General features: G+C 37.5%; 1 protein-coding gene across 2 annotated transcripts; it reads left to right on the top strand.

The window, feature by feature from the left end:
• Positions 1-1,567: 1,567 nt before the first annotated feature.
• On the top strand, positions 1,568-2,869 carry LOC122069766 (polygalacturonase-1 non-catalytic subunit beta-like). 2 transcript variants are annotated; one of them, XM_042633846.1, is made up of 2 exons: positions 1,568-1,672; positions 1,780-2,869. In XM_042633846.1, the coding sequence occupies exons 1-2, from the start codon at positions 1,622-1,624 to the stop codon at positions 2,752-2,754; spliced, it is 1,026 nt and encodes a 341-aa protein (XP_042489780.1). In that variant the 5' UTR covers positions 1,568-1,621; the 3' UTR covers positions 2,755-2,869. The 2 variants fall into 2 exon arrangements, with proteins under 2 accessions (XP_042489780.1, XP_042489779.1); XM_042633845.1 differs by having other exon boundaries at positions 1,575-1,684.
• Positions 2,870-15,098: the final 12,229 nt, after the last annotated feature.

Consider the following 15,098-nt stretch of genomic DNA (forward strand, 5'->3'; position numbering starts at 1 on the left):
TTCTATGGAAACTCAAACTTCATAAAAAACTTAAGATCTATTCTGAAGACTTGCTCATGAAGGGATTCCTACCAAGGATATCCTAGAAAAATGGATGGACATCGATACAGTCTATGGATTGTGTCATAACATGCAGGAATCAATTGATCATATAAATTTTCTAAAGAAATTTGGGTAGTGAGCCCTTTGGGTCTAAGAACAGAAGCTTTCTCTGATTCCTCCTTTCAGCCTATTATTATGAATTTCTTACAATTTGTTCCTAAGGATAATTTAAATATATTTTTCACCACCTTCATCATTATATGCTATTACTTACGGATATATAGGAACAAAGTGCTTTATCCCCAGGATAAACCTAATCCATTTGTGATTCTTCACCCTATAAAGCAATAGACTACTCAAGTAGACAACCCATCTAAGGCCACCCTGGGGAACTCACTCCATATAATTGTCCCTCTCTCTCTCCAACCTTTCCTTCTGTTAACACACCAACTTTGGTTTGTGTGGGAGCACTGATAAAATACTAAGATTTCTGCATGGACTAATTGTCTTATTGAGAAAGACAATATTATCTCATTTAATGCTGATCATATGATGATAGGAAACACCATTGAGGCAAACATTAGGGGGCTGCACATGGGCATAAAATATGTCATTGATACAGGATGGAGACTTGGGGCAATTTGGAGTGTCTGCTGAACTTCAACACCTTTTTTCTGTCTATAGAACCAAAACATGGCCTCTATTCGAAAATACTGTTTTTTTTGGAAGTACATAATTTTTTGACTAACCTTATTTTTTGTTTTAAACCAAAAAATGATGTGGTTCTACTTATGAAATATATAGCCTGTTGGGTTACTACAAAATGAACCTCATTCTATAACCTTAATTTCTACACTAATGTACAAACCCTCCTTTCTTACTATCCAAGGGAGAAGACCCTAACAAAATAATAGATCCACAAAATGAGAGACTAAAATGATGTGGGGTGAGGGGGATGAAACACCCAGAAAAAGAGGGGGGATACCATCAAAATAGAGAAAGCAAAAACAATCAGCAAAGGAAAGTTGATGATACAACAAAATTAGTGGAGATGAGATAAGAGGAAGGTCCCACAAAGATGCAAGATGCCTATTTCTGCTTGTATCAAGACAAATAGCACATTTGAGGAGAACTTTCCTTCTAATATCGAAAAAAAATAACATCCCAAATCTGTTGAATAGTATGCGAAGAGGAAAAACCATCTTCTTTTATTTCTTTCTCAATATATATGATAAATCGATGCATTTCCATTCTCCATCAAAAGGAATGATAGTTGTAGGAATGGACCATTATTTTCTAAGAATACCACCCTAGACAACCTTGAAATTTTGCTTTAATACTAGTCATAAAAGAGATTTTTTTTTTCACTTTTTCATAACGGAGATTGAGAAATTATATAATACACGTAGCCACTTGAGAAACTGAATAAATAGAAAAAAAAAAATCTTCTTTTTTTTATTTATGGGTACTACAAAAATTTTCTTCCATATAAATTTGAACATCCTCTTCATGCATCAAACCCCATTCATTTCCAAAAAGGCATAGTCCAACCCATTCCATTCTTTGTTTCAGTTCCACCATGAAGCATCCCATTCTTTTTCTTGGTCTTCTAATAGTTGCATACTTTAGTGTAAGAAAGATGGTAACTTTCCATTATCAATCATTTCAACATAGCTATTACATGTTCCTAATTTATCTTTCTTATTTGATTGTTATCTTTTTCCATGAAAATTGCAGGATTCTCAAGCTGAAAATGCTTTCTCCCACTATTGGGAAGAGCATATTGGCCTTCCAAAACCTCCAGATTGGCTTATTGCAAAGACTTCTCCACTAAGCCTCGATCAGCTAACAGTGTTCATGAAACTTATGGAGAAAAATGAATTGGCTTTCCACCTGCATTCATTCTGTAAGCAGGCTAATGTTGCTTGTTCTACAAATGCACTTGTGAAGAAGATGACGTATAGCACAACTTTTCCATCAATAGTCTCATTGAATGATCTCAAACGGACATATGAAGGCCTCCCAAAGGAAACACCCTTGTCAATTGCCAGCCAAGGGGGATTACTATTTTTTCGGGAGTCAGTGGTGAAAGAGGGAAATTTTATGCTTATCCCTGATCTAAGGGATCCAGTGTCATATAATTCGTTCTTGCCACGCTCTTTGGCATCAAAAATCCCATTTTCCTTTTCCCGGATCGTTGAATTGAAGAAGCTTTTTGGTGTGGTGGATGATTCAAACATGGATGAGTATATTCAAGACACCCTAAAGATATGTGAGAAAAGTTGTATTCAAGGTGAGCAGTGTACCTGTGCAACTTCTGCTGAGGACCTCATTGATTTTGTTGTTGAGAAATTAGGGCACCATGTAGGCATATGGAGTACTGAGAATGTGGAAGGGTCTTATGAGAATGTCACAATTGGAGCTATGAATCTAATATATGGAAACCTCTCTGAACCACCAGTCTTATGTCATAGTCAGCCATTCCCATTTCAAGTGTATTTTTGCCACATTTTACAAAAAGTGGAAGTATATGCAGTTGATATACATGCTAGGAAGAAGGTGAATCATGCAATCATGGCATGCCACTATGACACATCAACTTGGAATCCAAACCATCTTGCTTTTAAGCTGTTGGGTTTTGGCCCAGGCCTAATTGAAGTCTGTCATTGGATAAACAAGAATGGAGTAGTCTGGACAAAGACCCTGGTTTGAGCATTATTTTAAGTAATTGAACATCTTTCAACTCTGTACCAAAAAAAAAAAAGGAACATCTTTCAATTCTCTAATCTATGTTACATGTTACTGCTTATGCCAAGGATAAATAATGATCTATTTTTTTCTTTCTTATTATGTCATTCAAGTTTTATTATAATTTTGTTCTTCAATAAAAATGTTTGTCACATGAAGTTTTTTAGCTAGACATACTCAAGTGATTAAGAAAACAATCGTATGGGAGAAGAATTAAACAAGTCTTAGTTCCTATGATGTCTCCAGAATCACCTTCTCCCTTGGTTTTTCATCTTCTCGGTTATCACCACCACCTTAACCTCCATTAAATCTAGCATCTGAGTCATCCCAGGAGGAATGAAGATTGGAATCATTGGGCGAACAAGAAGCGGTATATCAACTCTCGTACAAGCTCTCTTTCACTCCTTGAACCTATAGTCAGCCAGATTTTGATAGATGATGTCAATATCTCTAAGATTGGTATTTATGACTTGCCGTCAAGATTGAGCATCATCTCACAGGACCAAATAATGTTTGAGGGGACTCTAGGAAGTAATCTTGAGCCACTTGAAGAGCACAATGATGAAAAAATATGGGAGGAGGTTTTTTTTTTTTTCCCCATTTGATGAAGTTTTAATTTTCTTCTTAGTGATGATTTGCACACAAACTAAACACATCACGTTTTATTGGTGGGGACATGTGTCTCTATGAACTCCTTTCTATTTGTCATTCTCTATGAACTCTTTTCTAGTGGTTTTTCACTATAAACTCCTTTCATGGTCATCTTCTTTTCATTTTTTTGGTTATTATTTATTTATTTTAAGTTCTCTCCAAAAAGATATTGAAGCCATTTCATTAGATGCATAAGATCATCTTTGGACTAAGTTTGGCCTAAGAGATTCTCTTAATTTTGACATGGGAAGCGCACCGTTTTACCGCTCAGTTTTTTATTTTCTCTTGGCACCTTTTCTTTTTTTTTTCCTTTCATCTTTCCCTTCGCTCTTATTTAATGATCAATTTTTTCATCATGAAAAATCAAGAAAGGTGGTAAGTTGACATGGAATTTTTGTTGTCTTAGGCTTTAGATAGAATCCATATTAGTGATGAAGTTAGAAAAAAGAAAGGGAAGCATGGTTTTGTAGGTTGGTTTCTCCTCATATACACATTATTTCCAATTTGCTTCATATTAATTTATCCATCCACAAAGGAATAATACTTCCAAAATTATTTTTCTTACAATATGATTTACTTCTTGTACACAATCCAACCTCCTAGGCCCCAACCTGCATTTTCAACAAAAAAAATTGGGGATCAAAAGTTAATTAAAATAAGATCTTGAATAGTTGACCCATTTCATATGGTTTTATTTTATTTTATTTATTTTTTTATGTAGATGTGGTGGTTGTTGGAGTCACTAAGAATGGAGAGAATTGGATCATAGGTCAAAAGTATCTAGCTTGTTTAAGGAAGACACTATTCAAGAGGAGTAAAGTATTAGTACTTGATGAAGCTATATCATCAGTGGATACAACAACTGGCTATCTAATTCAGCAAATACTTAGGAAACACTTCTCAGGGTCCAAAGTCATCACAATCGCACATAGGATAGCATCAATTCTTAAAATAAATATGATCCTCCTCGATAATGGTTAATAGCTAGTAGTTAGTATACCACAATCAAATGTGTTCAATTGTGTTCGGAATATGTCTTCTCATCTTTTTGAGGTGCTTTCCTAATCAGGTTGATATGTTTTTTCAAATTTCTTGGAAACAAATGCTCACCATTGCAAAGCTTGTTAAGGGGTATACTCGAAGATATAGTTTTTAGTTTTTGAAAGGCTTAAAACTTCAATAATTTATTAGTCCCATGATATCTTTAGACCATTACAAATATTTACCTTGTGGCATATTGGACAAAACTGAAATTTAATTTATAGAAAATTGGAGCCCAAGATCTATTATTCAGATGTCAAGTTTTAGTTAAAATGGAGTTAGCCAAGTGAAAAAAATAAAGATCTAAAATCCAATGAAATGTAAATTTATGTAAATAAATGGAGAGCTGAAAATACAAGTTAACATGCCAATACATGAGGGTAAATGCTTGAATTTGAGTAAAAAAAATTGGCATATGGCCAACCCTGGAACATTGCTCAAATATGGTCAAAATTGTGGCATCACCTTTTCACATGGAAAAACTTGGTGCTAGTCTACAGATACCCTTTAGAACCTGCCGGTTAAAACTTTTTTGCTATAAAGCTTCTAAAATAGAAGATTTGCGTGGATGCTACATTAGACCCATCTTAAGTTATCAATTGCCAAAATTTATTTGAATAATAATTGTAAATATTTTTTATTCCTGAATTGTTCTTTCCAATTCTTGCTATGATTAAATATTTTATTCTCCATACTTCTCAAAATTCTCTTTTCATGTTCATATAACCAAAAATCTTAAAAAATTGGTTCCTAGAGACGAAGTTTGAATTGTTCCTAAAGAGAAGCACATGGATGTTATTCTGACCTCAAAAAACGTATGGTTTAAGTTCTTCACAAAAAATATATCTTCTTAATTAGATAAAATTTCATCATGACATTTAACTTTTTAGTTGATGTTTTTGTTTTAGAAAATTTCTATCATCCCAATTTTTGGAAAGTTAGGAATGTCAAAGGAATTAAGTGGTCTATATTATCTTTTAAAAGGGGAAGGTTTTGGTCACTTTCATTGTACATACTTCTCTTTGTAGCAATTTCTTATTTTTGTTTGCAATTACCATTTTGGGTGGGATATACCTGTTAAGTTTATATAGTATTTTGGATTATGTATGTCCTATGTTATTGGTTAGTGGATGCAATTATAAATGTAAATTTAATAATTTGGTTGTTATCTATATCTTCCTTATCAAGTTTTTTGGTGCATAGAGGCTCTGGCAGTGAGAGTAAAATGTGAATTTTGTTATGGGTGGAGTAGGACACAGAAGTGAAATGCCTTGGGGAAAGGTAAGGCCATTACCCAATCTTACCTTACGTATATATTGAGGCTTACTTATCACGCAAATTAAGGCTATGTTTGGTAATGTTCAGAAAAGCGTTTCTAGACTTTTTTCGTTCTATGGGAATGAAAAAACAACGAAAAAACGGAACAAAGCGTTTGGTGCATTTATGGTGTGTTTCGTTTTTTTTTTTTTTTTTTGGAACAAAAAGTGAAAAAAAAAGTAGAAACGAGAATTGACAAAACGACAAAAGGTAGTTCTGTCATTCCAGTTTTGTTCCAAAAAATAAAAAATAATAAAAAACGACATTTTGAAACAGAAACTGAAATTTCCGTTTTTGACACGAAACGTTATTTCTGGAACAGAAACGTTACCAAATGCAGCCTACGTCTCACGTGATTGAAACGATCATACAAAACAAAGTGCAAGTTCAATGTGTTTACAACCAATTGCCCTTAATGAGAAATAAACATCTATGATTCGCTTAGTCAAATCCACCTGCTATCTAGCACATGGAGGGCTTCTCCATTGAAATTGATAGGTTTGATAGGAAAGTCCCACCTCAGATTAGTCATGTGTAAAACAAATCAATTTTCAGGCTCCTTCTATATTGTATTTCCCACCATGGAGAATTCTACGTACCATTACATTAGAAAGTAAACTCCTTCCAAAAAAAAAAAAACATTAAAAAGTAAACTAATCTCTTTTGTAGAAAGTAAACTAATCTCTTTCTAACCAATTTGAATTTTCCTTATGTTTTATAAGTACTTCGAAAATTGTTTAAACAAGTTGAAAAATTATTTGAGGACTGCTCTAAATATAAGGGAAAGTTCCTTTGTCATTAGCCATACCCCCATATAATTACTCCTCTTAATCCTTCAAGCTTTTGAATACCAAAATTACCCCTTGAACTATTATATGATTTTTTTCCCATAACTTCTACTATCAGCTGATTAAATTAACAGTCTATAGAAAAAGGCATTCCAAAAACAAAAAAAAGAAAAAATGAGCTAAACACACAATCGGTGTCTAGTGATTTTAATATCATTAGGCATTAGATCTCCTAAAACTGATATGCTGCGGCTTGTAGTATTGACTTACTATAGTGTTAAGCTTTATGTCTATATATTTGAATAGAACTGTTACTGTCATGCCCTGCTCCACTCACCTGAAGGTTGGTAATATAGACACACACACGTGTCCACAATCCATCTAGGATCCACGATGCATACTTTAAGTTCATAAATCTATGAAATAATTCTACGATTACATAGATAATAATAATCAAAATATAAACAACTAATAATATCTAATGATATTTATCATATTTATCAAAAAGAAAGTTTTCGAAGTGGAAACATAATTATAGCTATACCCCTAGAGCTACCTCTGATAAGTACAAAAAGAATCGATAATAGAAGATTATACTCTCATTCTTAGCGTGCTCCGAATGCACACTCATCACACACGCAACCATCCTCGTGCATAGCAAGCTCTTCATCCCAAAGATCACCTCCGTAGAGAGTCGGTTCCTTAGCCACATACTCCGGATGGTTCCCTGAATCAAAATCTAAAAGGGGGCAACAATGGGGGTGAGCTTCCACAAAGCCCAATGAGGGGTAACACACAAGCAATCCTAACAATCCATAAAATGAAACAAAGATAAATATAAATGCTCAATCCCAACAAGATGAATCCAGTTAGATGAATGCAATGACATGATTTGGTTATTAGCAAACAATTCTAAGCAACAGATTCTAAGTCCAAAGTGGGTATTAGTGCTACTGCAATATAGGTAGTATCCCCAGTCATGAATGTCCATTATTGATCCCCAAGGATACAAGCTACTTGCGAGTCAAGAGCCTGCAGGTTCTGGAAAATCCATCGGTCACCCCGCGAACCTCTATTAATAATCACCCATATATATCACATCACCAAATCAAACATTGTTTGATGGGTTTGTCAAGACGCCGGTACCCCCGCACCTCGGTCATCGAAAATTCCCCCAACCTCGATCCATCGGACAGCAGGATTAGCCACTACGTAAACCCCTATTAGCAAGGGTTGTAGCACTTGTGTTATTTTCCTAGCCAATGCAACCTAGCATGATTCATATCACATCACAAATATATGGTGATCATGCTTGGGGATGCAGTATTGGTATTTCTCACATCCTCGGTAATCGGAATTTCCCACAACCTCGGCCATGCTGGACCCACAATCATGACCACACACCTCTAACTCTATGGGCATGCAGTTTCGGTATCTCCCATAACCTCGATAACTGGAATCTCTGACAACCTCGGCCATACTACATCTCATTTATCAACACCCCGACACACACACACCCTAGACATGCAATGCTGGAACCAACCTTCGACTAACTTGCATCCCAGTCACACACACACACACACATTCACAACTCATACCACCATGTACATCAACATTCACCATAAGAAACAAGGTTATAACATGAAAAATGACATGATCATCCACATATGCATTATGATGTAAACATTCCATAAACTCACACAAAATCCCCACCTCGGATCTCAAGTGTCGGTGGACAGCCGATGACCTCATGCCGTGTTTTCCCGTCACTTCTTGGTTTTACTCCTAGGATACGTAAGATTTTTAAGAAAATCAGTCATCCACAGTGAAGTGGGACCCTAGGGCACACATTCTAGCTTCATTTCCTATTTTCCTTTTCTTTGAATCGTTCTCAAGTTAGGGGTTTTATGATTATAAGGCTGATTATTTGTGGGGAATGTTCACCCTCATCAATTAACTTAGAATTAGTGTGCTTAGTGGGTTGTTGAGCTAGGGTTACACAATGTACCCAAAATCCCCCAACATTCAAGTCTTGGTTAAGCTAAATTAGAGAAATTCGATTGAGGGTTTATGTGGTGACCACCGATGGCTTATGGGGTCACACCAAGCCACCATACTTGTGTTTAATTTCATTTTCTCCAAACCCAATTTTGGGTTTGAATGGTGGGGTGTAGAGGATTTGGGCAAAGCTCACCATTTCTAGGGTTTTAGTTACTTGATTTGGGGTTTAAGGTGAGGATTTCCTTAAGGAAGGTTCATAGACTTAAATTGATCCACCAACCTTGCTAGGGTAAGTCTCCTACACCAAATCCCCCTCCCAATTAGTAGTTTTGACAAGTGGGGAGTGAGAATCGGTTAGGGGGTTTCCATTCACTCAATAGAGAGTGAAAAAGGGAGGGAGAGAGAGACGTGTGTGTGTGTGTGTGGAGAGGGGTAGAGAATGGTCTTACCTCAAAGGATGAAAACCTAGCTCCCTTTCCTTCCTCTTCTCTTACTCTCCTTCTCCTTCTTCTTCTTTCTCTTTCTCCTTTGCCTTGCTTTTACTTTGGTAGGTGGAGAAATGAATGGCAAATGCTTCTATTTATAGCCACTTAAGTTGCCTACGGGCTGTTTGACAAAATAATGGGGTTTCACTCATTACCGGATTAATCCATCATTTGACACTAACAGGCCCACCTCGAGGTGTCCCAGTACATTAATCCATCTCGTAATAGGTTATAATAACCGATGGAGGTGGTTTGAGGTGCATGGGTGTGAGGGCCTGGGCCTCATGACCAAATAACCCAGTTTTGGCTTATATACTCACTAAAGGTGTTCACCGGTGAAGGCTGAATTGGTCCCCTTTGTGTGAAAACGGATCTTTAAGTTAGATGGGACCTTCCTAAGGTGTTTTCAGTGTGTGGGCCCCACCTCTTGTACATTTTATTGTTAAATCTCGAGAATTTTCCCATGAGGGGTGAGGGCTCGGACTGACCTTTTCTTCTATGCCCGGAACCCCTTCTAGTTATTGGAGCATCATAACAGGTATATGTTGGATCATCCTTCCTTTCTCAGTAAAATACAGCTACTAACCAGTACTCATTGGTACTGATGTCCTCCGGTGCCTCATCTATACATTTAAAATAGGAAACTTTAGGGCATGGGTATAACAGTTACCATAGAAATCTAACTAGTTTGACCCGCAATGATTTGTTTTGGGAATCCAACTGGTTTGATATACACAGAGCATAAAAAGAAAGAGACAAAAGAGAGCCAACCGGAGCGGACTCCAGTGGGGTGACTCTGATGTTTAAGTTAGTTCTCCGGGCAAACAATAGTAAAAATTTAGGAATGAAAGAGTCATAGGTCTAAGAAAGAGTTTGTGTTACTATCTATTCATTCATTAGCTTTTGCCGGTGGGTGAGGGGACATCTATCTATATGTGTGGAATTGATCAAGAGTGACTTAGACCAATACTAGAGACAAGAGACTGATGACATGACAGATTATTAAACCGTTGCTTAGTATTTCTCTCTTCATCAAATAGTAGGGTTTAGCGATCATCGTTGATGGAGAGTCTATCTCTTTGCCGATCAATTTTGTTACACTCGTGCCCTAACCCAATCTAATTTGGACTTTTGTGATAGATCTCAGATCGGAGATATAGATTACCAATGGGTTTTGGATCGCGATAGCTCATTGCAAGAAGGGAAGGGATGACCCCACTTGTTTGTGCATTTCATGCCAGTCCAACTGGAAAGGATTTAAGCCTTCTGACCCTAAGCGGTAAGTGACCCTACACCTCCCTCTCGAACCACGGTAAGTACCAAAATTGTTGGTAAAATATGGCCGTAACTTAGGGCAACCCCTAGGGAATGACCAAATGAGGACAGCAAGTAGTCAAGGCACAACACTTCATTGACCACCAGAAACAAGGCCACTGGAAACATCTTGGGTTGAATCCGGTGACCCTGAATCTGGTGGCCTAATAGGCTATTGGTTGGGTTCTGATACCCGTGGGTCTCACCACCCGTATCATGGCTAGGGTCGTATGACTCCACTCACTCTCCCACACCCTTCCTCATGACTTGTACACGCTATGAGTCTAAAGCGGTGAGCCCGTGTGTCCCAAATGATGAAATAACCTACTTGGAGCAGACAAGTGCCCAACCAAATGGACCTTAGGCCCATAACTTACTATTAAAGGGGAAGTGATAACTTACTATTAAAGGGGAAGTGAGTTCATTTCTCACTTCCCACCTTGTCCAAAACGTGGGAAGGAGAGAAAGGAAGGAGAAGGAGAAAAGGAAGAAGAAGAGGGGAGAGGCTCACCTTAGCTACCGGCTTCACACTTTGTTGTTGGAATCCTCGTTAGAGGTAAGTGCTACTTCCCCTACCACTCTCCTTCTTCATTTTGAACTAGAGTAGTTGAGCAAGGGAGTGAATCATCGGGTTGGAGGGGTAAGCCTCAATCCCGGCACCTCCCAGAGCTTGGGTGAGTGTTCATTTCACTCTCCCATGTGATTGTCGACCTCAAACCAAGCCGATGAGCTCCGGCAACACCTTTGACCAAAAATGAAGTTGGGATTTCAATCTTTCAATCATCGTATCTCCCAAAACGGCTTGGTATAATAGGGACTTCTTTAGCTTAAAATAAAGGTAGAAAGACCCTCTACAAACTCCATGGAATAAATCCCAGTGATAGGGCATGAGCCAAAAAGCCCCAAATTCCATGGCTTGTTTCTAGGAATCCACTACAAAAAGCATGGGCAGGATCTAGTGGCATATTTTTGGTGAAGTCCCAGCCCTTGGGAAGCCTTTGTTGGTCCATCTGAAGGACCACTAATATTTTTGGTGAAATTTTTATATTTCCGGTGACCGGAAATATAAAATTGACAGAACTTATACCCTTTGGGGGTAACCCCTATGGGTCCCCTCTGTTGTTTTCGACATGCATTGACATCCGATCACCTTTATACATAGGCTAGAGACATGCACATACCACGACACCGTATGTGAGTAACACCTGGTGACATATTCGGAACCCTAATTCTCCAAGTACAACTGAGGTGAGGGATGGTTGATTGTATTTGTTTGGAATGTTTAATACTATAGAATTGCTCGCATGTGATAAAAAAATAGATGATTAATTAATTGTTGATATAACCATATTGATTTCATGACATGTTATTTATGATAAATCACTATGTTTATGAAATGTGGAAATTGGATATGTGATGTATGTTGAGATGTGTAACGAGATCCGATGTGGCTAAGGTGGTTTCGGTACCGTGATTGCTATATGGATGTTGCATTCATACATTGTAAATGTGCATTAGATTAGATAAATTCATGGATTGCACTTTGTGGGCGATGGTGATTCTGTTATCATGCACTTCAGAACTATACTTGGAAATGGGTATGCTTTGTGGCCGATGGTAATTTTGATATTGCGTAGCCCATACTCAAACTGCTTGTATGCTAGATAGGCTTGGAAATAGATGCGATGCGGCCAATGGTTGATTCTGATATCGTATTCCATACTAACTGTATCATTATGAAGGCATGTAGTATATTGTGGTTAGGTGACATTCCCTATGCTATGTCCCCTTACCAACAGGGAGTAAGGTGTTGGATAACCCAACTGTGGTATCTTCGATGAACCTTTCTGGAATGCCACACCCGCAGTATTATGTGATTGTTGCTGCAAGCGAGAATAGTTCAACATGGCCGATGGTGATTCCAGTGCTGTGACTGCCAAGAGGGGATTATTAGGGGTTTACTAGGTGACTGATGGTCGCATTCTGGGACTGACAAGCTTCTAATCACGACTAGGGTTTGTATCGCTAGGTGATCGATGTGTGAGTTTCGAGACTAGGGATATAACCTAATTTGTCGTAGTAGTATGTACCCGACTTAGTTGTATGATAGGTGGTTTAATAATCAACTGGATTACATCATTCGCATCATGGACTATGTGTTTACATTTTTGTACTCATGTCATCATGAATTATATATATGTATATGTGTGTGCATGACCCCACCTTCACTGAGCTAGTTGGAAGCTCATCCCACGTATATATTGCTTTTTAGATGATGATGCAGGTACCATAATACCACTAGGGTGCAACTCTACTTCCTCCGAACCCGAGTACAGAGTGACCGACTAGTGGATGCCATAGGTTAAGGAGCATGACCAGGACTGCGCCTGTGACACCTATGCATATTCGGCACCTTGAGAGGCTTGGTGACTTTTTTTTTATTTTCATATGAACTGTTTAATGAAATTCTTATTTGGATTATGATATGTAAGTCATGGATATGAAATTGAATAACTCGGTTATAGATATATATTAACATTAGATGTTGCCCCACTTCAATTATATTCCGCTATATTATGTACTCTGATTTAACTACAATTTTTCTTGTGGTTTGGCATTATGTGGTTGTGAATTTTAAGGTACTGCTATTAGAGATCCTAGTAGAGGTGTAAGATGAGTAAGCATCTTACTCACACCACTGGTATTCCTATAATGGGGATTACGGTGTGACAATTTGGTATCATAGTGAGATGCTCTGCCTTAATGCACAACCTACCCGAACCTTGATTTCTTGGGAATTAGGATTAAAATAAAAATTTTAAGACAGCTAATAATAGAAATGCACCAATTAGGAGACAAGTGTAGGTGTGAAAGTTGTTTCATTATAATAAGAACTTGAATACATAAGCTTACACTACTTTTCTAAATAAAAAGTACTGAAAGCAGGGAAATCCAAAACTAGGCTAAATCTCTAGGAATTTAAATGTGATATAAGCAAATAACAAAAATAAAAGTACATCACTAGTCCTAAAACACCACAACTGAAAACAAAGCCGACTGACCGGAAAGCATAAAACAGGGAAATCCTAAAACTATTGTGGCACCATAGGCCACTACTCCTACTGCTCAGTTTGATGCTGCTCCTGGTTCAGACCCTGGCCTTGGCTCTAACTCTAGCCCTGCGCTTCAGACCCTGGCATAGGAACTCCAAAGTGTAGGATCATCTCCTGATCTATCTCTCAATAGTGGCAACCCGACCATCAAGGAGATAGTAGCTTCTATCCACCTCATTATTAGGTGATGAGTAAGATGTCATATTTGGCCAAATGGAGGGCCTATTTGGCTGAGGCATAGCTAATGGTTGAGGGAGAATGTTTGACCTTTAAAAATGGTGAAGGTTAAATTTTCGATTATCGTTTTGTATTGTGAGATCTTTTAATGATTTCAACGAGAGAAGTCACAGGATTGAGATTTGTTGTGTACCTGGTGGTCTGGCCACTAGATATATATATAACACCTACGTCTTTTTAATGATTGAGTATAAGACGTTACAAATTTCAAGGAAGAAAATTTTATAAGAGGGAAGGAATGTAATACCCCGTTCCAAGATTTATCGATAAATTATATTTTGTGGTGGACCTTATATGTTTGACACCGAAATTTCTCCCTTTCGATGGTAGTGTGGGATTTATGAGGCGTAGACAGTATAGGTAATTGGGAATTAACTTTATGTATTTAACTTAAGTTGTGTATAACAATGTGGGTACGTTATATAATTGTCGTATGCCTTTAGCACTAAAGGATTTAATGGCCTAATTGTTGTATGGTTACTAATTAAACTTTGGTTGTGCGATCAAGTCTCCTTGAGTGCTTTTCACCTATTTTTACTTTAGAAGTTAGTGGTGGGCCCCATATATTAATTTCAAGCTAAGCTAAGGGTAAAGCAGTAAATCCACATGATGGGTAACCACTTGATGGGATGACAAGTGTCACCTATGTATCTAAGAAGGTGGCAACCATGCATTGACTCTAGGAGAGGTGGTCAAGGAGTACGAATGAGATTTCACAATTCTCAATCCTATTGATGTATATAGTTGGACATAGTGAGGGTAAAATGGACAACTCATATTAAATATACTATTCGAGGGTACTACAAATAATGACATGAAAGTGACATGCAAAGATCCTATTGATAATGAAATAGGTGGATAGGGGTATCATAGTCATTTCACCCATATGAGGTGAGTTGCAATATAACAAAACTTAGAGGGTTAAAAGTGAATAAACATAACATGTAGGGGTACCCAAGTCTAAGTAAAATATAAGAATTTTCATTGGCTTAGGTCGGTGGCAATGAGGGGTAAAATAGACCTTTCATATTTAATATCTTGTGAATAAAAGGAAGGAAAACTCAGATTTTTTTTTCTTTCACCTATGTTTTTAGAGAGAGAGAGAGGGAGGGTCAAAGAATGAAATCAAGGAGAAGAATGAGGAAAGAGTACAAGTGTATGAGCTTTTTCATACCTTATTTTTTAGGCTTGGAGCTCTACCAAGGTGGGAGGTGGGAGTTTCTATTTACTTTAAATGTAAGAGATTTTTTGAAAGAATTAAGAGAGATGAGTAAGAAGTGGGAGAAGGTAGGTTCTCCATATAGAAACCCCTCACTTGATAGGTGGTCTATGTCTTGTACCCTCCATTTTTTTTCATAAGA

This window comes from Macadamia integrifolia, unplaced genomic scaffold (assembly GCF_013358625.1).
Source record: "Macadamia integrifolia cultivar HAES 741 unplaced genomic scaffold, SCU_Mint_v3 scaffold705, whole genome shotgun sequence".
Taxonomy (NCBI): Eukaryota; Viridiplantae; Streptophyta; class Magnoliopsida; order Proteales; family Proteaceae; genus Macadamia; species Macadamia integrifolia.

Bases quoted from the DNA above. Each gene is read 5' to 3' on its own strand.
- LOC122069766 (XM_042633845.1), top strand. From the start codon at position 1,622: ATGAAGCATCCCATTCTTTTTCTTGGTCTTCTAATAGTTGCATACTTT. The intron at 1,685-1,779 runs GTAACTTTCCAT...TGAAAATTGCAG, and splicing joins ACTTTAGTGTAAGAAAGATG to GATTCTCAAGCTGAAAATGC.